The following is a 23,295-nucleotide window of genomic DNA, read 5'->3' as shown; positions in this document are numbered from 1 at the left end:
CATCCTATTCGCAATTTGATTTTTACGTTGGTTGTAGTTTTACCAATTCGATCTGTTAATTAATATTTTGTTTTGTTTATTTTTCCTTTTCTCTTTTTTCAGCATCATATGTTCCGGTATGTATTATATTGACTCATTGGCCTCATTTTGCTTTTTTTGATAAACTAAAAAAAGTGTTTGTGTGCATTTGTGTTTCGAGAGGGAGGGGAGTTAAAACTATTTGTTCGTTTTCAAGCCTTTTTGATATTTTTTTGGCTCAAAAGATTTCTGACCGTATGTTTTTGTCTTTGTTTCCACTTTTCTTTTTTTTCGATGCTTAAGTATTTTCTTTAGTCTGCATGTTTTTTGTCTATGCAATTTTTCTTTTGCAAACCAACTTTTAATGAAGAAGTTATTTTTTACTCATTCCGTCCGTTAAGTTTTTTTTCAGGATAATTAGTTTCGTCCGTTTTGACCGGAAGTTTTTTTCAGGAAAACTAATTGTTTTCTATCTAGACGGAGGGACTTTTATTATTTTTTTAAATTCATCTAAGTTCATTTACTAATTGGAAGGGCAGTTAGGCTCTACAAGAACTAAAGTGCAAGTAAACATGTTTGACTTAATTTCGCAAAGGGACTTTGGTTTATAAGTTTGCCAGCGGTATAAAAATTTACTTACTGATTTGGATTTGTGTGAATCATGAAAGATTCATGAAGTTCAAAAGGGTTAAAGACTATAAATATTTTTTTGAACAAAATCTGTCGAGTTTTTCTTTGTTTTTGATTTAATTGACACTTTCTGTTGGCTGTGTTTATGTAATCAGCTCAGAATACGGAACTGATATGTTTTTTGATCTTAGTTCTAAATGGTCTGAGCAGAAAAGGTTTCTCGCATCATTTGAAGAGCAGTTATGTTCGCTCAAGGTTCATTGCTTAGTTGCCAATTTACAAACAAGATTTTTTTAAGTGGTATTGTTTTTTTTTCACAAGTCGAGAATCCACATTTTACCAAAAGGAAGGCCGATTAGCTTCTCCAAGAACGAAAACACAAATGAAGCGAACAAAAAACTTTTTTGACTGATAGACTCAAAAACGGATACCACGAATTAGATTATCGCAGTAGAAAAAATTAATTATGGATTGATTCAATTTTTTTTTTCAAATTGAGTTTATCAGAAATGTGTCAATTATAAAATACTTGAAATTGAAAGAGCTTCAGGCTTCTTTATTTGTTTTCTTTGAAACTCAAAAGTGAAAATTGTTCAGAAAAAATAATCGTTGACTGCCAATTTTTCGAGTTCGTTGACACTGTGCCAATTGAGTGTTGAAGATTTCATATTCAAAAACAATATTAGAAAGTTAGAAAGTGTGTCAGCCATGTAAGTTCGATGTATGTTTGTAGTTTTGAAAAGTGTGTAAAATATGCTCATTGACATCGTTAGAGTTTTATTTCCGTTGTTGCTTCAGTTTTTAGTTATGGTAGAATCAAGTCAAGGTGATTTAACACAGTCAACAGCTGATCAGTCTTCTAAACAAACTAGAGAGTGGAAGTACAAAGAGAAGCAGAAGCTGAGAGAATCTCTAACGCCTCTGCAATTCCACATCACACAAGAAAAGGGAACAGAAAAGTACGTAAAATTTTACGTACTGTCTACAGTGCATGAAATTATTTCATGTTTTAAAAATATACACAGGAAAGTTTCGGTAATTTTACTGGAGGAAAGAGAATTGGTTTTAGACTTTAACCTAAATTGATGCGAATGTACCATAACTATGGATATTTTGTGCTAGCGTGGGCGTTCACTTTGTTAGTTGGAGAAATAGTAAAAGAAAGTATTCGACTAAATAAAACGAAAATTAAGAAAATTTTTCGTTTTATTTAGTACGCTATGGGAGAACAAATTTGCCAAGTTTTGAATTTTTTGTATTGTTCACAAAACTTGTTATGAAAATCAACAGTTTTAAAAAAATATATTGGCTGTCTTTACGCAAGCAAAAGTTGTGTTATTGTATGAACTACCTTTTTTTCCAACCTAAGTCGAAAATATTGTTGCGACACAAATATTGTTGCGACAAAATGTACTCATTTTGAGTGTTCATTTTGATCAATAACCAGATTTTAAGTACAGCCAATGCTAATGATATTTACTCAGACTATTATAGTACAAATAGCACTTTAGTTTCAAGGTATCATGGATCTGTAGCGTAGAGGTAGGGAAGGAGGCCCACGACAAAATAAGAGGGTTCCCACCTCGGCAGGGTCGGATGTTTTTACTGAAATTTTTCGTATACTAGTTAAAATGCGTCCGCTCTATAAATTGAAGCATGTTAGTTGGTAATTTTCTTTTTCTTTGCAAATTGACTGGTACTACTCAAGCGTCATAATGTGCTTGCGTCACTTAGCAATTATGTAGACTCATGATTGGCGTGCGTCACATAAAAAATTTTGTAGACTCAAATTTTTACTCAATCAGTTTTTCCCAGTAGCGTTCTCGGTCATATTTTTGCTTGTGTATGCGAAGTGCAACTTCGCCTCAGTGTTAAATAATTGTTTTTTTTTTTGGTGCAATATCAAAATTAGGTTGAAAAATACAACGTTTGGGTATCTATAGACGAGCAAACCATATTGTCCAGTTGGCGTTGTTTTCGATTGGTAGTTTTTGTCAGATGGAAATTGCTATATAGTATCTTTTTCGGAAATGACGCTACAATGATGTCTGTAGCACAATTATCTGTATCGGTTAAAAGTTTCAATTATAATCTTTAATGACACCGATTTCTTTACGAAAATTATCCATTGACCTATTAATGCGAATGACAGCTATCTCCCATGTTTAAGCATAATAATTATGCATGTTTAACGAAAGAATTTTTTCATGTTTAAGCTAGATCATATATTTCAATGCTTGAGAAAAGTTTTCAAATAGTTTTCCGCAAGGTCATTAATTTTTCAGTATTTTTTTTCGAGGCCAAATTAAGTCTCTGTCTGTCTGTATAACTGCTTTTTTAATTAATTTGATTATGTCTGTCTACCCGTCGCCTAATTTTTTAACTTTCATCTCTTCTCTTATATATTTAAATGCGGGATTCACTATTTCGCCATGTTTAAGCTTTTTCAACGTATTATTTTTGCATGTTTAACAAAAGAATTTTTCTGTATTCTTTCGCAACTCCTTTTGATGTTGATCAATAACCAGCTTTTAAGTACAGCCAATGCTAATGATATTAACTCAGACTATTATAGTACAAATAGCACTTTAGTTTCAAGGTATTATGGATCTGTAGCGTAGAGGTAGGGAAGGAGGCCCACGACACCCATTTAATTAGTTAGTGATTTAGGTTAGTTTTTCTTATTTGTATTAAAAAGATATTTCACCTCCGATTTTTTTTCGTAAAGTTCTGGGGGTTTGAAAATTGCCAAATTTTTTATGTTTTGGACTAAATTATACGCGCTTTGAAGAGTTTATTCATAATGATGAGAGCTTATGATGAGAGCGTATCGCGAATTGTTTATGCGTGGCGAATTATCCCGCTAAACAAAATCGTTCCAAATTGAATTGAGACTAGCTAATTGGTCGTATTAATTTCGTACGACTCGAAATTTTTCACTTTGATATTGTCCAAAGTTTATAGATTTTCAACATTTTCTTTTCCCAAAATCTATTCGATATGAATTAAGGGACAATCGGAACATTCAGGGCTTTGCCCTGATATACGAGCAGTCTTGTTTTTTTTTGCTAGTCCGACCGGATATGATTTTTCCGAGTTTTTAGTTTTTCCGACTTTCAACATATGTGAAGTGGAGTGGGTTTCTTTTACTCTTGAGTTTAAACTTCATCAAAGAGTCCTACAATCAGCGGGACAATCTGAGAAATGTGTCTACGGGACAGTCTTTGGTGCAATATCAAAATTAGGTTGCAAAATACAACGTTTGGGCATCTATAGACGAGCAAACCATATTGTCCAGTTGGCGTTGTTTTCGATTGGTAGTTTTTGTCAGATGGAAATTGCTATATAGTATCATTTTCGGAAATGACGCTACAATGATGTCTGTAGCACAATTATCTGTATCGGTTAAAAGTTTCAATTATAATCTTTAATGACACCGATTTCTTTACGAAAATTATCCATTGACCTATTAATGCGAGTGACAGCTATCTCCCATGTTTAAGCATAATAATTATGCATGTTTAACGAAAGAATTTTTTCATGTTTAAGCTAGATCATATATTTCAATGCTTGAGAAAAGTTTTCAAATAGTTTTCCGCAAGGTCATTAATTTTTCAGTATTTTTTTCGAGGCCAAATTAAGTCTCTGTCTGTCTGTATAACTGCTTTTTTAATTAATTTGATTATGTCTGTCTACCCGTCGCCTAATTTTTTAACTTTCATCTCTTCTCTTATATATTTAAATGCGGGATTCACTATTTCGCCATGTTTAAGCTTTTTCAACGTATTATTTTTGCATGTTTAACAAAAAGAATTTTTCACATTTAAGCTATGTCGTATATTGCAATGGTTAAAGTTTTTTTCGATTTTCCATTTTAAATTCAGTGTTTATTTCATCAAGTTTAAAATAAGTCACCCAATAGTAGGAAAATGTAATAGTTTTCCCAGATTTTGCGATTCTGGCTTCCATATATGAATAACCAACTCCTGGTTGTTTACGAGATAGGCAATTTTCGAGATTTTTTAAAAGTTTCTAGAAAATTTAATTTTAAAAAATCTCTGTAGTGAGGCTCTGTCAAGGTACTCTCAGGAGTTGCGAATTTTGCCTACCAATTTTCACTTCTCAAATCCTTGTAGTTTTCGAGATATGACGTTTTTTATGATTTTCTCCGAAATTTTCAAAAAATTTGAAATGTTAAAAAATTCCAAAACTTTGATGATCTTAATCCTCTAAGTGGAATCTGTGATGGTACTCTCAGGGGGTTGTGAGCCTGGCCTCTGAATATGGCTGCTCAAATTTTTGCAGTTTTCGAGATATGATGTTTTTTTAGGAAGTTTTTTCAAAATTTTTCAGAAAACTTAGATATAAAAAATTTCACAAAAGTTGAAATTACCATCTCTGTAGTAAGACTCTGTCAGGGTACTCTCAGGAGTTGCAAATTTTGCCGCAAAATATGACTGCTCAAATCCTGGTGGGTTTCGAGATATGACGTTTTTTAGGATTTTTTCAAAATTTTTCAGAAAACTTAGGTATAAAAAATTTATAAAAGCTTGGATTTTCCATATCTATAGTGAGGCTCTGTTAGGTTACTGCCAAATTAGTCAATTTCGCCTTCAAATATGGCTGCTCAAATCCTTGAAGCTTTCGAAATATGACATTTTTTCTGATTTTTTCAAAACATTTTCAGAAAACTTAATTTTGTTTTTCAAAATTTGAAATTTCAACCCGTTAGTATGGGGCTGTTAGAGTACCTCAGGAGTTGCCAATCTTGCCTCCAAAAATGACTGCTCAAATATTTATAGTTTTCTAGATGTGACATTTATTGTGATTTTTTGAAAAAATTTTCAGAAAAATTGAATTTTTTCCCCTAAATTTGAAATTCCGAACCCTGTAGTTGAGGGGCTGTCAGAGAACTCTCAGGAGTTGCAAATCTTGCGTCCAAATGCTACTGCTCAATTGATTTTAGCTTTCGAGATGTGACATTTCTTTAGTTATTTTATAAAAACTTAGATATAATAAAAAAAACTTCAAGATTTTATGGTTTTTCAAAATTTGAATTTAAAAAACTAATTAAAAATACCAACCCTGTAAATTGGTGCTGTCAGAGTACACTCAAAAGATGCAGATGTTATTTCCGATAAATTCGGCTTTTTTGAGTTGTTAAAATTCGAAGCACTGGATGGTGCGTTAGACGCTAGTATTTTAGCAAAACTAGGAAGAATTGCTAAAATTAAATGAAACTCAGGTTTGAGATATCTCTTGAAATGTTTGTATCATCTGAGAATGATTAGGGATAGTAGATTGATGTGCAACTAGCAGAAAGTTCCGACCACAAAAAAATGGATTTTTTTTTGCATGTTGATGTTTTTTCTTTCGACTATGAGCAGATCTGAAGGAAAGCCTAAAAATATATATATTTTTTCGATAGCTAGTAAAGAAAATGCTTATGTGACTACCGATTTCATATGAAAAAAAAACAATTGAAAAACAAAAAAGCATTTGCATTTCAAAACTTTTTGCAGTTTAAAAAAAGAAGGAGCTAAAAGAAGCTTCAAAAATTATAATTTTTTTATAACTTTGTCCTTCTTACCCTGAGGTTTGAGAAATGATTTGCTTGTGAAACGGCTGCATTATTATTCATTTGTTGGATTGCTTTCTAACTACCTCAGATGAGATTTGTGATCAAACGCATCAAAGTGTTTTTTTACAAAGAAAAAAGCTATATTTTGTTTTTAATTAATGCTTAATCCTGTTTGTGTAGGTCGGCTAGCGCATCAAATGTTTCAATTTTCTCTCGGACAACTCGAATTTTAAGAGAAAATTGTTTCTGCGAGATTGAAGAAAGTTTCATTTAGTTTACTACAGCTGCTCGGATATTGACCGAGTATGAAATATTGACTTATTATTGATATTGACCGAATATAAAAAGGACAGAAATATGCAAAATTGTCATATTGTTTTTGACAGCCGCCGAATTGGAACAAATTTTATATTTCAAGGGTTTCGTTATGAAAGAAGCAAAATATTGCTTCATTTAATTCATTTTAATTGAATGGCAATTGATTCTTTTCAAAAATTGTTGTTCGGCTAATTTTGTTTTTGGTCCTCCGCCCACTAGTTTTTTGCCCATTCGGTCCTTCGCGCATGAGAATAGCCCACTTTTTGTAAAAGTTTTCTGAGATAATGAAAGTTCACTAGCTTTTTATTAGATAGTTCTACCCCTCAAGTTTGTTAAGGTTTAAAGCTCTCTGTATCATTGATCATAACAACGAAGGCGTTGCTGATTAGATACATAGACCAACTCGGGTTCAATCATACGTATTTTGAGCTTTGGTCAATAATTGTTCCGACTTTCGAAGAAAACGGAATATTTATGCTCGGTGTTTTTATTCGGTCAATTTTCACCGATCGAAATAATGATTTTTTTTATACCCCAGGAATTTTTTATACCCCATTGAAGATATCGACTTCCTGAGTTCAAATATAAAAAGATATTTCACCACCGATTATTTTTCGTAAAGTTCTGGGGTTTGAAAATTGCCACATTTTTTATGTTTTGGACTAAATTATGCGCGCTTTGAAGAGTTTATTCATAATGATGAGAGCTTATGATGAGAGCGTATCGCGAATTGTTTATGCGTGGCGAATTATCCCGCTGAACAAAATCGTTCCAAATTGAATTGAGACTAGCTAATTGGTCGTATTAATTTCGTACGACTCGAAATTTTTCACTTTGATATTGTCCAAAGTTTATAGATTTTCAACATTTTCTTTTCCCAAAATCTATTCGATATGAATTAAGGGACAATCGGAACATTCAGGGCTTTGCCCTGATATATGAGCAGTCTTGTTTTTTTTTGCTAGTCCGACCGGATATGATTTTTCCGAGTTTTTAGTTTTTCCGACTTTCAACATATGTGAAGTGGAGTGGGTTTCTTTTACTCTTGAGTTTAAACTTCATCAAAGAGTCCTACAATCAGCGGGACAATCTGAGAACTATGTGTCTAAGTGAAGCGATTCTGTCATCAGGACAATGTAGATGATACAATTAGGAGGACGTGGCTACAGTGATAAACTTATTAAGACAAACAAATGCCACTATTGGTAAGAAACCCTGGTTAAACTAGCAAATAAACTATTTGCAAGGTTTTTCGTCAATATTGGCCTTGATTTTAACGCTTTATTGGCTCATTTATCTCCGTGCGTATAGTTGAAATGGCTTCTTTTTTGTTGACATTTGTTTTAAAATGTTAGCCTCCATTGTATCTTTGCACTTGCGAAAACAAGTTTCTTGTAATCGGGAACTAGACTTTTTCCCCATAAACAACTTCTCTTACCTTATCTTAACTTGCTTTTCTTTGTTGTTTTTATTATTGAAGCTTAAGAAATTCCTTCCTGGTTCGCTCCCACTTGGCCTAGAGGTGACGCCGTTGCCCATGCACCCTAAGGTCAGTGTTTGGAGTCCCGGCCGGAACTTTTTTTCAGTGTGTATGCCATCGAAATGTTTTGCCGGTAAAATTTGAATGGTGGGACTTGTGTTTGTCTGCTTAAGTTTTGTCGACTTAGTTGCCACATCACGAATTTTGCTTTGCTGTAAGCAACATTCATTGTAGTTGCAAGTGCAAGTGTTGTTCAATGTAGTTTCAGGGGGAAATTTTTGTTAAATCATTTTTCGCTCCATTTAGCTGCTTAAAGGTTTTCGGCTTTGTTTCCTCTTCGCAACTTTCGTTCTGTTCATTATTTGATATTCTAATGTCTATCATCGTTGCCTAAAATGAACTTCTGTCGAGACTTACGAAAATTTAAATTTTAATAGACCTAGTTGTTTTTCGTTGTTTTTTCGATGTTTTTTGTTTGTTGTATCGCAAATGCTGCGAAGCTCCGCTTCACCTCTGTGATAATTTTTCTTCTGAGAAAAATGTCTTGAATAGAACGCGGCGAATACATGTTTTAGGCCCCACTCTGGCGCATATGTGAAATTATTTGAGACGGGTCGCTACACATGTGTAGTATGCAGTGAGCCAATCTTCTCCTCTGAGCACAAGTATCCCAGTCACTGTGGTTGGGCCACCTTCCACGATACAGTGTCTCAGTCCAGTACTGACAGGGCAGTGGACACTTTCGACGGACTAGTGCGCATTGAAGTCAAGTGCTCAAAGGTATGCTCGCTAAATGTCTCGTGTTTTGAAGTGGTGGATTCTAATGCATGATACAATAATCTTCGTGGCACCCTAAACAGGTCGTTGGCCTGATGGTGACCACTCGAAGCAAGCAGTGCTAGGATAATAACTAACCAAGTTTAATTAGCATATGTATTTGCTCCGTCTCGTAAACGAATTTATAATGATTTTTGGCAGTTTTTTTGGCCATTTGAAGATTTTGATTATTATTATGTGCATCAACTCGCAAGTAATAGATAAGTAAGGATGAGCTTTTAAAAGGAACAGTTAGTAGGTGTGAGATTTTAAAAGATGACGCGGAATTGAGTTTCGAATAATCAATATGTTGATTGAGAGGTAATCATGGTATCCGCGTGTGCAATGTCCAAAAATTTAATGCGTATCGGAGGCTATAAACAGAACCGCTTGCTCTGGAAGTACTGAAAATAACCTAAGCTAAGAAATCAACCTTCTTTGAAGAAGTACTGAACGAACGCACTAACCACTCCTAACGAAAACGAAATCTATTTTTCTAAAACTAACCGAAATGACGAATTTTATGCGCTGCACCTTGACGAGGTAACTAAAACAGCAACAGAACCGCTAATTCGATTAAATAAATGTGTTCTTGTGAATTTAGTGTGGAGCTCATATAGGTCACGTGTTCGAAGATGGACCGAAGAAGTTCGGAGGGGAGAGGTACTGTGTCAACTCAGCAGCCCTCAAGTTTGTTCCTGGATCCAACGTCAACCTCAGCAGTCAATCGACACCGGACTCTGTTAGCAATCAAAACCAAAGCAGTTGATTTAAGTTTGTTACAAATGTAGATTCTATGTATTTTCCATTAATAGAGGGTCAGATTTGTAAATACAGATATTATGTTTTGCTAGCTTACTTCCCATACGCAATATTTTCAATTGAATTCATTAGCTTCTTGAGATAGAAATTTGTTGTGAAAATGCTCTTTAGGAGTAATGAAGGTAGTGATTACTCTTTTATAGGTCGTGGTGTTTTTTCTTGGTTTTTGCTCAATTTGATTTTTCGCGGTTTGACTTTGATCAATTTTCAAGTTCAGTTCATTTCCTTTGTTAAAAGGAAGGCGAACTCCACTGCCGAACAGTTAGTTTTATTCTTTCCTTGAGTTTATTACTCTTTTCCGACTGTCAGTTGGCTATGTTCGTAATTTGTATCGCTCCTGAGCACTAATTTGAAGAATATTTTATTTTGGAGTAATTTATAATATGTAACTCAGAGTAGATGGTAATATATCAGAGTTGGATCGCTTTTCAGATGAAAATTGATTGAAATGATGAGCTCTAGAGTAGACATTTCTGCTTGAAACTAGATGGCATGATTTGTGGATTAAGAATGAACAAAATCATCGGTCGGTTCGGACGCTGGCCGATATCAAGTGCAATTCTCACCAGGCAATGTTCCTCCAGCAGTTATCGACGCAGTAAAACGGATGATTTGGACTCACAAAGATTCACTAATGTTCCCCCTGAAATGGAATACGATGTGAAATTTTTCAGAGAAAAAGATTTTCTAACAGCTGACTTGGACCCATTGAAGCTTTCGAATCTTTCGGAAGAGTCGTTACAAGATGAGTTAGATGATTCAGTGTTGTTCAAAAATTCGAACCCATTGACCAAAATACATGAGCTGAGAGACCTTACATCAAGTTTAGAAGCCATTTATAGCGAAGGATCGTCTTTGGAAGCATCTCATATAGATAGTAGCTTCGAAAAGAACTGGCTTTTCAACGAGTTCGAAGCACTTAAGTTGCAGAATTTAGAAGACAAAGTTAAAGTAAGAATCGCTGAAGTTCTGTTGAATGGGCAACAATTTGATCGCTTTACAGCTGCTAAATTTCCTACGGTTAAACGGTATGGCGGCGAGGGCGCAGAGAGTATGCTAGTGTTCTGTGATTCCTTGTTCGAAGAGGCTCCGAAAATCAAGACCGAAGATATCGTGATAGGTATCGCACATAGAGGTCGAAACAACTTGCTGACTACGTTACTGAAGTGTCCGCCTTCTCTTTTGTTCAGGAAAATGAAAGGACTTCCAGGCATTCCAGAAGACGCTCAGGAAGTAATGGACGACGATGTTCTGAGCCATATACGGATGAGCGTTGACCTTGACAATGGAGTGCACGTTTCCTTGCTTCCTAACCCTTCCCACTTAGAGGCTGTTAATCCTGTGGTTCAAGGGAAAATTTGGTCCAAACTCCACCGAAAAATTCAATTGGATGAAAAAGAGGCCTTCTTAGAGCATACTCACAGAGCCGTTGGTCTTATGATTCACGGCGACGGAGCGTTCGCAGGCCAGGGAATTGTCGCAGAATGTTTTAACATGGCTTACATTCCAGGCTATGATGTTGGAGGCTCGATTCATTTAATCACAAACAATCAAGTCGCATTTACAATGCAAAAAGGGTTTTCGTTCCGACACACGAGTGATATGGCTAAAATGATTAACTGTCCGATTATACATGTCAACGGGGATTCACCTGAAGATGCTTACAAAGCGGCGCTTTTGTGCTTGAAGTATAAACAGTTGTTCAGAAAAGACATCGTGTGCAATTTAATATGTTACAGAAAATGGGGTCACAATGAGATGGATGACGCCACTATTACGCAACCGAAAATGTATGACCTCATCAATTCGAAGAAATCACCCCCTGATTTTTATTTGGAACGGTTATCTCCATCGTTATCACAAGAGCTAAGTCATGAACTAGAGACCAAATGTGCTTCTTTTAAAGATTTTCTGAACGAGCATTTCAAAAATGTTGAAAATTTTCAGCCAGCTTTACAATCATTCCAAGGCAACTGGAAAACCTGCAGATTTGCGTCTCCAAATATTACAGCGTGGGATACAGGTTTTGATCTTCAAACTCTGAAATACATCGGCGTAAAATCTGTAACATTTCCTGAAGATTTCAACGTCCAGTCGAAGTTAATGAAGACATTGACGTCAAGAATCGGAATGATGAACAGCGAAAAGGGCATTGATTGGGCTACTGCCGAGGCCTTGGCTATCGGGTCACTCATGGTTCAAGGTCAAAATGTTAGAATAAGTGGCGAAGATGTCGGCAGAGGTACTTTCAGTCATCGTCACTGTCAAGTCGTTGATCAAAAAACAGGTGACATCTTCATGCCTCTGAGAGGCGTTAACAATGATGTCGAAAACAGCGGTTCACTAGAAGTGACAAATTCTATCTTATCGGAAGAAGCGGTTTTAGGGTTCGATTACGGGGTCTCGATTGACTGTCCTGAAACATTAGTCATTTGGGAAGCACAGTTTGGTGATTTTTTTAACGGTGCTCAGATTATAATTGACACTTTTGTTGCATCTGGTGAAAGTAAATGGGGTTTGCAATCAGGTATAGTGATGCTGTTACCTCATGGGTTAGACGGAATGGGCCCAGAGCATTCTTCTTGTAGACTAGAAAGATTTTTGCAGTTAACTGACAGCTTCGAATCATCGATCGATTCAGATCGAGTCAATATGTTTGTTGTTAATCCAACAACGCCTGCGCAGTATTTTCATTTATTAAGAAGACAGCAAGTTAGAGATTTTAGAAAACCACTCATAGTTGCCAGTCCGAAAAAACTAATCCGTCTGCCGGAAGCTAAATCGAATCTGAGAGATTTTGAGCCGGGGACTTATTTCAAACCAGTTATTGACGATCCGGTTTTAAAGAGTAATGAAACAGTGAAAAAAGTAATATTTGTATGTGGAAAGTTATATTATGCTCTCAACTCAGAGAGGTCTGCGAGAAATATCGGAGACGTAGCGTTAGTTCGTCTGGAGCAACTTGTTCCGTTTCCTACCTCAGAGTTGCAATCAGTTGTGGTCAAATATCCCAATTGTCAATCATTCATCTGGTGTCAGGAGGAACACAGGAATTCAGGAGCTTGGTCATTTGTCAACCCTAGATTCAGAAGTTTAGTGGGAGTGGAGTTGGAGTATGTAGGTAGAAGTGAAAGAGCAGTGTCGGCCACTGCAATTGGAACTAGACATAAAAACGAGGAGAGCCAAGTTCTCGAAGAAGTGTTCAGACGAAAAAAGTGACCTCAATTTATGAAATCAACTGATATAATTTTCAAATGTATTGGATAAACTTCTCGCTTTTTATTTAATAAATTCTTGCACAATGTTAAACCGAGCCTTGTGCCTAGTCATTCGGTTGATTTTGAATGTAACTTTAAAAAACATATGTATTATGATTTTTGATCCTGACGAGCGCAAGTGACTTGTAATCGGTAACTAGTCTTTTTCCCGTAAACAACTTTAACGCTGTCGCTTTTGCACCCTAAGGTTAGGGTTTCGAGTCCCGGTAGGACCTTGTTTTTTCAGTATGTATGAAGTTGTAAACAATTTCCGGTAAAAGATAAATTGTCGGACTTTCTTTGTGTCGCATCACGTTTTTTTTTGTGCTGTGAGCGAGTATCATGATGTTTGGAAAAACTGTTTTTTGTAGTTTCAGGGGGACTGAAAACATTTTTAAATTTTTTAAAAATCATTTTTGATTCGGCCCTACTGGTGTCTGCTCAAAGATTGTCGGCCTTGTTTCCGCTTCGTAAGTTTTGTTCCCTTGCTAATCAAAAATTCAAATGCCTTGCTTAGCATATTAACGTAAACTTCCTGTTTGATAAAAACATGTATTATGAAATTATATGAGATTAGGTTTATTGGGAAAATTTAAGATTTTCTCAAAAACTACTTTACCGATTTTCGAAAAAAAAAGATATCAATGGAAAGACCACCTACTCTTCTGCGTGCCTGCATCATCTTCTTTTTTGAACGTTTTCTAATAACTACTTTATTACACAAGCAAAGTTTTTGTGATAGCCTTATGTTGGATGAGCTATCTTTTTTTCCAACATAAGGCGTAAATATTCGTGTTCATTTTGAAAGTATTCTTTTTCTGCAGTTATGTGCATAATACCAACGACCAGCTTTTAAATACAGCCAATGCTAAGGGTATTAACCCAGACTGTTATATTAGAAATAGCACTTTAGCTTCAAGGTTTCATGGATCATTAGCGTAGAGGTAGGGAAGGAGATCCGCAACAAAATAAGAAGGTTCTGAACTCGGCAGTGTCGGATGTTTGCAATGAAATTTTTCGTATACTAGTTAAAATCCGTCCGCTCTATAAATTGAGGCATGTCAGTTGGTTATTTTTTTTTTCAAATTGACTGGGACTGTTAATGCGTCATTTGCTTGCGTCACTTACCAATTATGTAGACTCATAATTGGCTGGCGTCACTTAAGAAATTATGTAGACTCGAAGTCATACTCATTCAGTTGTTCCCAGTAGCGTTATTGGTCATATGTTTGCTTGTGTATGCAAAGTGCCACTTCGCCTCTGTGTCAAACATGAGTTGAAAGATTCAACCTATTTTTGAAAATTTGGAAATAATCCATTTCATCCCGCATCAAAATCAAAGGTTCAAAAAATATCAATTAAGTACCTCCAGCTTTAGCTGCGCCCCTAGTTATCTTTTATCGAGACATAGAAAAACTTGGTTCGCCCAGTTTTTTTTCGACCTTTTTCATTTTTTCCGATTTTTGTTTGTGTGTATTGCAAGTGGTGCGAAGATACGCTTCGCTTCTGTGTTGAAGTTCCAAATTGAAACAAATCTTCTTTCTTTTCAGAAATCAATGAACAAGGCAAGCATACTAGCGGAACTTAAACAGCGCAAAGCTGCCATTGAAGAAGAGTATCGTAAAGTGGCTGCTTGTTCGGTGCTGCTGGTCGGAGCCGGCGGTGTTGGCTGCGAAGTTTTGAAGAACCTTGTCCTTTCCGGTTTCACAAAAGTCCATATTTTTGACCTTGACACAATCGAAGTTAGCAATTTGAATCGTCAGTTTCTGTTCCAACGTCCACATGTAGGGCAGCCGAAATGTGTGATCGCCAAAGAGTCGGCCTTGAAGTTCAATCCTAATTGTGAAATCACTACTTATCATGAAAGCATAATCAGCGATAAATACAATGTCGCGTTTTTCAAGCAGTTTGCAATTGTTATCAACGCACTAGACAATCGAGCCGCTAGAAATCACGTGAACAGATTATGCCTAGCGGCAGATGTTGCTTTGATCGAAAGTGGCACTTCCGGTTTTTTTGGCCAAACGTATGTGATCAAAAAAGGCAAGTCGGAATGCTACGAATGTGTTCCAAAAGAGGCCAAAGAGAAAACGTACCCTACTTGTACTGTGAGAAATACACCTAGTGAACCTATACATTGTATTGTGTGGGCTAAACAGCTTTTCAATCAGCTATTCGGAGAAGTTTCTCCAGATGAAGATAATGAAGTATCGCCGGATAGTAATGACCAAGAAGCTACAGAGAACCAGGACACCTCAGACGCTGATCTGATGAAAGATTACGGAAGCGATAAGAAAGTGTCGACCCGTGAATGGGCAACCTCTGTTGACTATAACCCTAAAGAAATCATCACCAAACTGTTTGTAAAAGACGTGCAATACTTGCTCACCATGAAGAATCTGTGGTTAAAAAGAACCCCACCGAAACCTCTTGAAGTTCCTGCGGAAGAAAACTGGGAGCACCCTTCCGGCTTAAGTGATACTGAATTATGGAGTACAGATAGCTGGGTTAAAGTGCTGGGAAAGAGCATAAATGAACTGAAAAAGAGAAAAAGCGCATCCGAAGAAGGTTTCCTCACTTGGGATAAAGATGATGACATCACGATGGATTTTACAGCAGGTGCTGCAAACATAAGGTGCCAAATCTTCAGCATTCAAGGAAAGTCCAGATTTGATGTTAAGTCCATGGCCGGTAACATTATTCCAGCCATAGCAACTACCAATGCAATAGTAGCGGGCCTAATGGTAACAGAAGCCAAGAAAGCACTTTTGGGTAACATTGAAGATTGCAAACAAATTTTCCTGAAAAAACTGCCAAGTGGAAGATACGGTACTCTGTTTGTAGCTTCACAGTTGCACGAGCCGAATCCGAAATGCTATGTTTGCAGTTCTAAACCAGAGGTGGTTTTGCGAGTGAATTGCTCGAGTTTTCTAATCAAGTCGCTGGTCGACAAGGTTTTGAAAAAGTCGTTGAGTATGGTGGAAGCTGATGTTGAGCTGGACGATGGAAAAGGAACCATTCTGGTATCCAGTGATCCGGAAGATAACGTTGGAAATTTGGAACGGACCCTGGAGTCTTTCAAGGTAACCGACGGGACCAGATTGAAAGCTGACGATTTCTTCCAAAATTTCACAGTAGTGATTGTCGTTCAGCACAGTGAGAAGGTTGACGAAGAAGATCGAAGCTTGACCGATGAACAGAATTTCCAGATTTTGGGTCTCGATGCAATTCCAGCTGCTTCGGCAAATGTAGAAAATGGTAGTGAGAAAAACGGGGGACCACAATCAGAAAATGGATTAGAAAAGAGGGAAACTGAAGATAAACATGCGAAAATTGAGATGGCTGATACAACCAACGAAAAAAGCGAGGATACTTCAGTCACTAATGGAAGTCAAAATTGTGAAGTCATTGACCTTGATGATGACGAAGATGAAGATGTCAATCAGCCAGGTGTTTTGGAACCAAAGAGTAAGAAACAGAAAATTGACGAAAGCGAGTTTGAGGCATGTGCTAACGGAGATGCGAAGCGAGTTGCGACTGCAAAATCTGAAGAGTCGGATGATGATTTGGTGTGCCTAGATTAAATGTAGTTTCTGTTCTGTTACGAGTTTTTGGATTCAGAACTGTAGTTCTCATATCTGTGAAGTTCACTGTTGACAGTGAATAATTAGTATGAACCTGAAACTTTTTTGAAGTTGTAACTCTTGTTTGGTGTGATGCGTCGCAGAAATTTTGCGAGAAATTTAGGTGTAGTTTCAGCGTTTTTTGTTACAGCGTGTATAAAATGCGGATAATGTCAATCAAGTAAGAGTAAAATTACTTTACAAGTCGTAATTTGAGTTAGATGATTTGTTTATTCCTCTATTATGTTGTTTATTAATTTTTCCTCGGATGAATGTTGGTTTACTTCATTTTTATTGAAGTTTTATTTCGTTAATTTCGTTCTCAAGTTACAAAGTTATATCATTTTGCCCTTTTCTGACCTTTCACTGAATAGGAGACATTTTTGATAGGATAATTTGTAGGGAGGAGCAGGGTCGTAAAAAGAAGACAGTCTCATATAACGAAGGGTTTCGGAAATTTTTGAAATGCCAAGCTCATATAGAAATATCTGGATTAGGATTTTTAAGCGGTGGTATTGAACCAACTAAAATATTGTTTGCAAATATGGTGGTCAATTTGTGCGTAATGGTTAAATATAGTAATAAAATTAATCGAGCGTACTTGAAGTTAGCATATGTCTCTTTTTGCGGCGTACAGAAAAAATAGTTTGGCTCACAAATAACAGTATGCTACGCTAGTTTTGTTTGTTTATTGGCATCGAAACGGAAATAGTAAAGTACGGAAATATAAAAGTATCAATTTTTTAGATTTCTCTGCGATTATCTGTTCTGTTCTATTCTATTCTAAACAACTTTAGTCTTCTGATCTGATCAACTTTCTACACCAATCAGCCAATCACAATGAGGGAAATAGTTCACTTGCAAGCGGGTCAGTGTGGTAACCAGATCGGAGCAAAGGTCAGTCTCATTTATTACCATCATCATGTAATGCTGTTTTAATGCCCGCTCATTAAAGAGTAGCGCAAATTGAGACAAACATTTTGAATCTACTAAAAGGTGAAGAGAAAGACTATGTGAAGTAAAATCGTCATCCTGTGTGGTACTGTTTTAAGACATTCATTTTTGGCTGACAGAGCCTAAAATTTTTCTTAAGGCGCTTTTTGTCGCGAATATTAATATATATTAATTTTGAGAGGGGGAGGGGAGGGGTGAGCGCGCCGAAAACACATTTTTTTTTGGTCAAAATTTTCAAAAAGTGCCCAAAAACGACTTTTTTTGGCCTGTTTTTTTTCGAAAAATTGCCTGCGGCGCAGAAAATTTGGTCAATATAGGGTCTTGGCTCTTTTTCCTCAGGGATTCGACCCCCTGCCGAACCAAAGGGTCCCCCCTTTGGAACTTTTAAAGAAATCCATTTTTGGTCGACCGACCCTAAAATTTTTCTAAAGGTGCCTTTGGCGCGAATATATACTAATTTTGAGGGGGGAGCGCGCGCCGAAAAAAAGCAATTTTTCGGTCAAAAATTTTACAAAGTGTCTGAAAACGCTTTTTGGCCTGTTTTTTCAAAATTTTGCCTGCGGCGCACAAAGTTTGGCCCAAATAGGGACAAAATAGTGCTTTGGGAGAGCTCGAAAAATTAATTTGGTCGACCTAAAAAAAAGTCGACAAAATCCGCCCCCCCCCCCCCCCCCCCTCGAGAAAAGCCTAGATCCGCCCCTGGATGGGATGCAACGATTTCATTACTGAAAAAAAACATATTCTTTGCTATGCTTCTAAAGGCCAAATATCTGAGCAACCTATTTTTTTCTTTACTCAACATTGTCCATCTTCGCCCATTATCTGATCCAAAAAGTAAATTGTTTTATGCATTTTCTTATTTATACTGACTGATTATATTTCGTGTCTGTTCTAGTTCTGGGAAGTGATTTCGGACGAGCATGGCATCGACCCAACGGGTGCCTACGCCGGAGACTCGGATTTGCAGCTAGAGAGGATCGATGTGTACTACACTGAGGCCTCTGGCGGCAGGTATGTGCCAAGGGCAATACTGGTCGATCTGGAGCCGGGAACTATGGACTCCGTCAGATCTGGACCTTTCGGACAGATCTTCAGACCCGACAACTTCATTTTTGGCTTGTATTTGAGAACAATTTAGGACGGCGCACAAGATAATAAGATTTGAAGAAACTGCGCCCATAATATCAAGAATATCAATTTGAATAAGTGCACAATTATCGCAGTTTAAAATCTCTATAACATCAGCAGTTGGCAGATGTACGTGGATTTAAATTGTTATTGTTATCATGGAACAGATAAATTCAATTGTCGATGTTTAGGTCAATCTGGGGCCGGCAACAATTGGGCTAAAGGCCACTACACTGAGGGAGCGGAACTGGTCGATTCTGTTTTGGACGTTGTCCGGAAAGAGGCCGAGGGTTGTGACTGCATTCAGGGGTTCCAGCTCACGCACTCTCTCGGAGGTGGTACCGGATCCGGAATGGGAACCCTTCTCATCTCCAAGATCCGAGAGGAGTACCCTGACCGAATCATGAATACGTTCTCAGTCGTGCCATCTCCCAAAGTTTCGGATACCGTCGTGGAACCGTACAATGCGACTCTTTCGGTTCATCAGCTCGTGGAGAATACTGACGAGACTTATTGCATCGACAACGAGGCACTGTATGACATCTGCTTCCGGACACTGAAGTTGACTACGCCAACCTATGGGGACTTGAACCACCTGGTTTCTTCTACTATGTCTGGAGTCACGACTTGCCTCCGATTTCCAGGCCAGTTAAATGCTGACTTGAGGAAACTAGCAGTGAACATGGTACCATTTCCTCGTCTCCATTTTTTCATGCCTGGTTTTGCTCCACTAACTTCAAGGGGCTCCCAGCAATATCGAACACTTTCGGTTCCCGAGTTAACCCAACAGATGTTTGACTCAAAGAACATGATGGCCGCTTGTGACCCGCGACACGGAAGGTACTTGACTGTCGCGGCCATGTTCAGAGGACGTATGTCAATGAAGGAAGTGGACGAGCAAATGCTGAACGTGCAAAACAAGAACAGCAGCTACTTTGTCGAGTGGATCCCAAATAACGTGAAAACAGCAGTGTGTGACATACCGCCTCGAGGCTTGAAGATGTCGGGAACGTTCATTGGAAACAGCACTGCGATTCAGGAATTGTTCAAGCGAATTGGGGAGCAATTTACAGTCATGTTCAGACGAAAGGCTTTCTTGCATTGGTACACTGGCGAGGGTATGGACGAGATGGAATTCACAGAGGCTGAGAGCAACATGAATGATCTTGTGTCTGAGTACCAACAGTACCAGGATGCGACTGCCGAGGAAGACGGAGAGTTCGAAGAGGAGGAAGACGGTGAAGAGGCTTGAAAAGCAACATTTCAGAGCTGAAAAAGCATACAGAACTCATGTGCATGAGTTTATTTATACAGCAAATGAAATACATGGGCGTGTGGGTTTATACTGATATTAAAATGCAATTAGTCGAATAGGTTTCCTTTTCTTATACCAATGAAATTGGACCTTCGCAATATTACATGAATTGTGCAATACTCAAATGTCAATTTAAATGTGTCATCAATTTTAAATTTACATCAATTATATAAAGCTGAATCTAATTTATTCCTGTCATCGATCTTAAATTTAGATTATTATTGCAAGCAATTTTTCTATAGATGAGCACAAGATAGATTAGGGAAGATAAATATCTTTGAATGGCTGGAAAGTGGCAGCTAGTTAGATAGCAAGAAGTTATTGATTTCTTGATAGAGGAGTTCAAATACTCAAGCTGAATTTAGTGGTATTTCATTTGAAATTTTTCGAGAAAAACTGTTTATGATTTCCTTTTTTATCCTTGTGTTAGAGCTATAAGCAAGAGTGTTGGAACTGGTACTAGACTTCCCATCCCCCCTCAAATAACTTTGTTCGCAGGATTACTCAATTTGGTTTTTATCTCAAATCTCGTCAACTAACTGACAAATTTTGTGCATGTCTGCATTTTTAATGCATGTTGTATTTACAAAAGCCAAGCGTACTGTGTTAGTACGATATAATTTTTTTTTTCAATCTAATAAAAGTGCTCATTTGGTGGTGCTCATAAAAGTGCTCATCTGCTATAACCACGATCTGTAGCTTTGGAAGTTTCATAGCATCTGTTCTCTTCTTTATTGGCGGCTAATGTTTGGCGTTAGTCAAGCGTCCGTAGCTCAGAGGGAAGTGCGTGAGATTGTCGGATGTTCAACAATTTCTATTTATATTTGCTGTCATTTTTTCTTCATTGCATTGATAGTTAATTAGCATCTATATCTGGTCTGCATAATTGATGGCTAGTGTTAGGAAATTTTCTATGACGCCATATCTCTAGGCCACAGCTTCCAATCAGTCGCATAGCATAAGTTCAACTAATTCGAGGCTTCTTTCTACTTTTTTTCTTTTTTTTTCACTTGCGAGAGCACGTGAATTGTAATCGGGAACTAGTCTTTTCCCCCGTAAACAATTTTTCTTACAAATTCAAATTAAACTACCCTTTGGATCATTTGAGGTAAGAACTAGTTTCTTAGTTTTTGAAATATATTTTTCAGATCTGTGTTTATCGTCGTAATTTCGATAGGCTTTTTCTCCGTTTTTTTCCAAATGCAAATTACAGCTGGTTAGCAGTTTGTTTTTAAAGCTAGTTTTTGATAGAAAAAGTTTTTACAACAGTTGAAAAATGTTCTGTAGTTAGTAAATTTACCAATTCTGGTGTTTAATATTTTGATTAACTTTTTGGTTAAACGGGCTCGGATTATGTTTATCGGCATAGTCAATTTATGGTGCCTCTATATCGAAGTTATTTTCATGTTTTTATGTTATTTTTGATTTTAGTATATCAGTTGTTTCTGGTTGATTTTCTCTTTTCAAGTGTAAAAAGGTCGAAGAGATTTTCAATTAAATAAGGTCTTGATGATTTGGTTTTGTTTTGATTTTTCGCGGTTTTCAAACTTCAGTTCATTTCCTTTGCTAAAATGAAAGCGAACTACACTATCGAACAGCACAAGTGTTAAGGTCATGAAAAACGTGGATGACTTCTTGATTCTAATATAAGACTTTTTTATTGATTTTCTTAAATTCTTGATTTTCAAAGAGCTTTAAGGCCATGTATTGAGCTAAAGAAGGTTTTTATTTAAATGTTTAGAGGGGCCATGTTAGATAAGTGTTGTATCGCAATTGGTGCGAAACTTCAGTTCACCTCTGTCAAATTGTTTTTTTTGTGCGTGGCGTGACGAGAGGAACAAGACGAAAACTTTGAACGTTAGTAACTTACATATAATGGACTACAGTTGAATACAGTTTCTCATTCATAAATACATAAGGTTTCTCATTCATAAATACATAAGGTAAATTTACATAAGCGATTAGCAAGCGTTATCAAATTGAAATGGGACTGTTCCACTTAGACAACTTATTCAGCAGAGTCACTGAATCATCTGATGGCTTGATTTATGTGCATTAAGAGCGGGGTTTTTGAGACGTTTTAGGTGTGAGTTAAGAGTTATATTCAGGGGCGGATTTAGGGGGGGGGGGGGCGGACGCCCCCCCCCCTCAGGGATTCGACCCCCTGCCGACCCAAAGGGTCCCCCCTTTGATACTTTTTCAGAAATCCATTTTTGGCAGACCGACCCTAAAATTTTTCTAAGGGCGCCTTTGGCGCCAATATATACTAACTTTGAGGGGGAGCGCGCGCCAAAAAAAACGCGATTTTTTTTTGTCCAAATTTTTCAAAAAGTGCCCAAAAACTTTTTTGACTGTTTTTTCCAAAATTTGCCTGCGGCGCTGAAAATTTTGCCAAAATAAGGGTTAAACAGTGCTTTGGGAGAGCTCGAAAAATCTATTTGGTCGACCTAAAAAAAAAAAGGTCGTCAAAATTTTGGAAATTTTTTTGAAAATCCGCCCCCCCCCCCTCGAGAAAATCCTAGATCCGCCCCTGGTTATATTAATAATTTAGTTTCCAAGCAAACAAATACATTTGGGAGTTATTCTTCCAGTGTTTTTTGCGTGATTAATCAATGTAAAACTAAATTCGGAGATTTCTGGTTAAACTTCTAAAGGAGTCTTATAGTTTCTGTGTATATTTAAGTGCTGGCTTAGAATGATGTCAGCCAGTCTATTAGGCAATCGTTTTTACTTTGCTTATTGAAATAGTACATCGCTTTTGACGCACTTTTTGAAGTTTGCTGCTTTCTCGATGGAAATTCTGAGCAGTTGAACTAGTTAAATGTAATTTGAGATATCCTTGTATTGTAGAGATTAGTAGCATCTGGATCAGAAGCGGGTATAGAGTGGGGCGGACCTTTTGGAATTGTTTAACTACCAGCAATTTTAGCTGACCGATCCTAAAATTTATCTTAAGGCGTCTTCGGTGCAAATACACACTAATTTTGAGAGGGGAAAGAGTGCAAAACTGGTCAGAAAGTGTGAGAAGCGTCGCTTTTGGCGTATTTTATTTTGCGCAGAGAATATTTCAAAATAGAGGGTGGGAAAGCTTGGAAGCGGAACTGAAGAATTTGTCAAATATTTTTTTGAAAATCTGCTCTTCCCTGTTCTGTAAAGTGTAAAGGTCGTATGCAGATTTCATAAAAAACCGACATAGTGAACAAAACTTTAACAAGTAAAACTTCGGTAGATCGGTATGAAAGAGCCTTTTTACCCGGCTTCAAAAAGTTAGTAGCAGAGAAATTGATCTATTCGGAGCTAACTTTTTCGTGGCATAAAAAATGCAAAGAGGCGAGTTCTTTTAATAGAATAAT

At 37.1% G+C, this 23,295-nt stretch overlaps 5 protein-coding genes across 5 annotated transcripts in view; all 5 read left to right on the top strand.

Moving 5' to 3' along the window:
* LOC134842784 (disks large homolog 4-like) overlaps positions 1-23,295 on the top strand; it is a 574,432-nt gene that overhangs the window by 173,923 nt on the left and 377,214 nt on the right. The gene's annotated exons all lie outside the window — the stretch shown is intronic.
* On the top strand, positions 1,449-9,731 carry LOC134842809 (peptide methionine sulfoxide reductase MsrB-like). The gene is made up of 3 exons (XM_063859294.1): positions 1,449-1,607; positions 8,603-8,807; positions 9,448-9,731. The coding sequence occupies exons 1-3, from the start codon at positions 1,456-1,458 to the stop codon at positions 9,610-9,612; spliced, it is 522 nt and encodes a 173-aa protein (XP_063715364.1). The 5' UTR covers positions 1,449-1,455; the 3' UTR covers positions 9,613-9,731.
* On the top strand, positions 10,102-13,039 carry LOC134842546 (probable 2-oxoglutarate dehydrogenase E1 component DHKTD1 homolog, mitochondrial). Its single transcript, XM_063858936.1, has one exon. The coding sequence runs from the start codon at positions 10,158-10,160 to the stop codon at positions 12,882-12,884; it is 2,727 nt and encodes a 908-aa protein (XP_063715006.1). The 5' UTR covers positions 10,102-10,157; the 3' UTR covers positions 12,885-13,039.
* On the top strand, positions 14,477-16,819 carry LOC134842807 (SUMO-activating enzyme subunit 2-like). The gene has a single exon (XM_063859292.1). It carries the CDS (start codon positions 14,479-14,481, stop codon positions 16,504-16,506), a length of 2,028 nt encoding a protein of 675 aa, XP_063715362.1. The 5' UTR covers positions 14,477-14,478; the 3' UTR covers positions 16,507-16,819.
* Positions 17,173-20,169, top strand: LOC134842808 (tubulin beta chain-like). Its single transcript, XM_063859293.1, has 3 exons — positions 17,173-17,442; positions 18,395-18,614; positions 18,819-20,169. Exons 1-3 carry the CDS (start codon positions 17,386-17,388, stop codon positions 19,877-19,879), a joined length of 1,338 nt encoding a protein of 445 aa, XP_063715363.1. The 5' UTR covers positions 17,173-17,385; the 3' UTR covers positions 19,880-20,169.

This window comes from Symsagittifera roscoffensis, chromosome 3 (genome assembly GCF_963678635.1).
Source record: "Symsagittifera roscoffensis chromosome 3, txSymRosc1.1, whole genome shotgun sequence".
Classification (NCBI taxonomy): domain Eukaryota; kingdom Metazoa; phylum Xenacoelomorpha; order Acoela; family Convolutidae; genus Symsagittifera; species Symsagittifera roscoffensis.
The sequence above is the reverse complement of the archived record's forward strand: the minus strand, read 5'-3'. Positions and strand labels throughout refer to the sequence as shown.

Coding starts and splice junctions, on each gene's coding strand:
- LOC134842807 (XM_063859292.1), top strand. CDS start 14,479: ATGAACAAGGCAAGCATACTAGCGGAACTTAAACAGCGCAAAGCTGCC.
- LOC134842808 (XM_063859293.1), top strand. CDS start 17,386: ATGAGGGAAATAGTTCACTTGCAAGCGGGTCAGTGTGGTAACCAGATC. Junction 17,443..18,394: donor GTAACCAGATCGGAGCAAAG/GTCAGTCTCATT, acceptor TGTCTGTTCTAG/TTCTGGGAAGTGATTTCGGA. Junction 18,615..18,818: donor ACCCGACAACTTCATTTTTG/GCTTGTATTTGA, acceptor GTCGATGTTTAG/GTCAATCTGGGGCCGGCAAC.
- LOC134842546 (XM_063858936.1), top strand. CDS start 10,158: ATGATTTGTGGATTAAGAATGAACAAAATCATCGGTCGGTTCGGACGC.
- LOC134842809 (XM_063859294.1), top strand. CDS start 1,456: ATGGTAGAATCAAGTCAAGGTGATTTAACACAGTCAACAGCTGATCAG. Junction 1,608..8,602: donor CAAGAAAAGGGAACAGAAAA/GTACGTAAAATT, acceptor TACATGTTTTAG/GCCCCACTCTGGCGCATATG. Junction 8,808..9,447: donor TTGAAGTCAAGTGCTCAAAG/GTATGCTCGCTA, acceptor TTGTGAATTTAG/TGTGGAGCTCATATAGGTCA.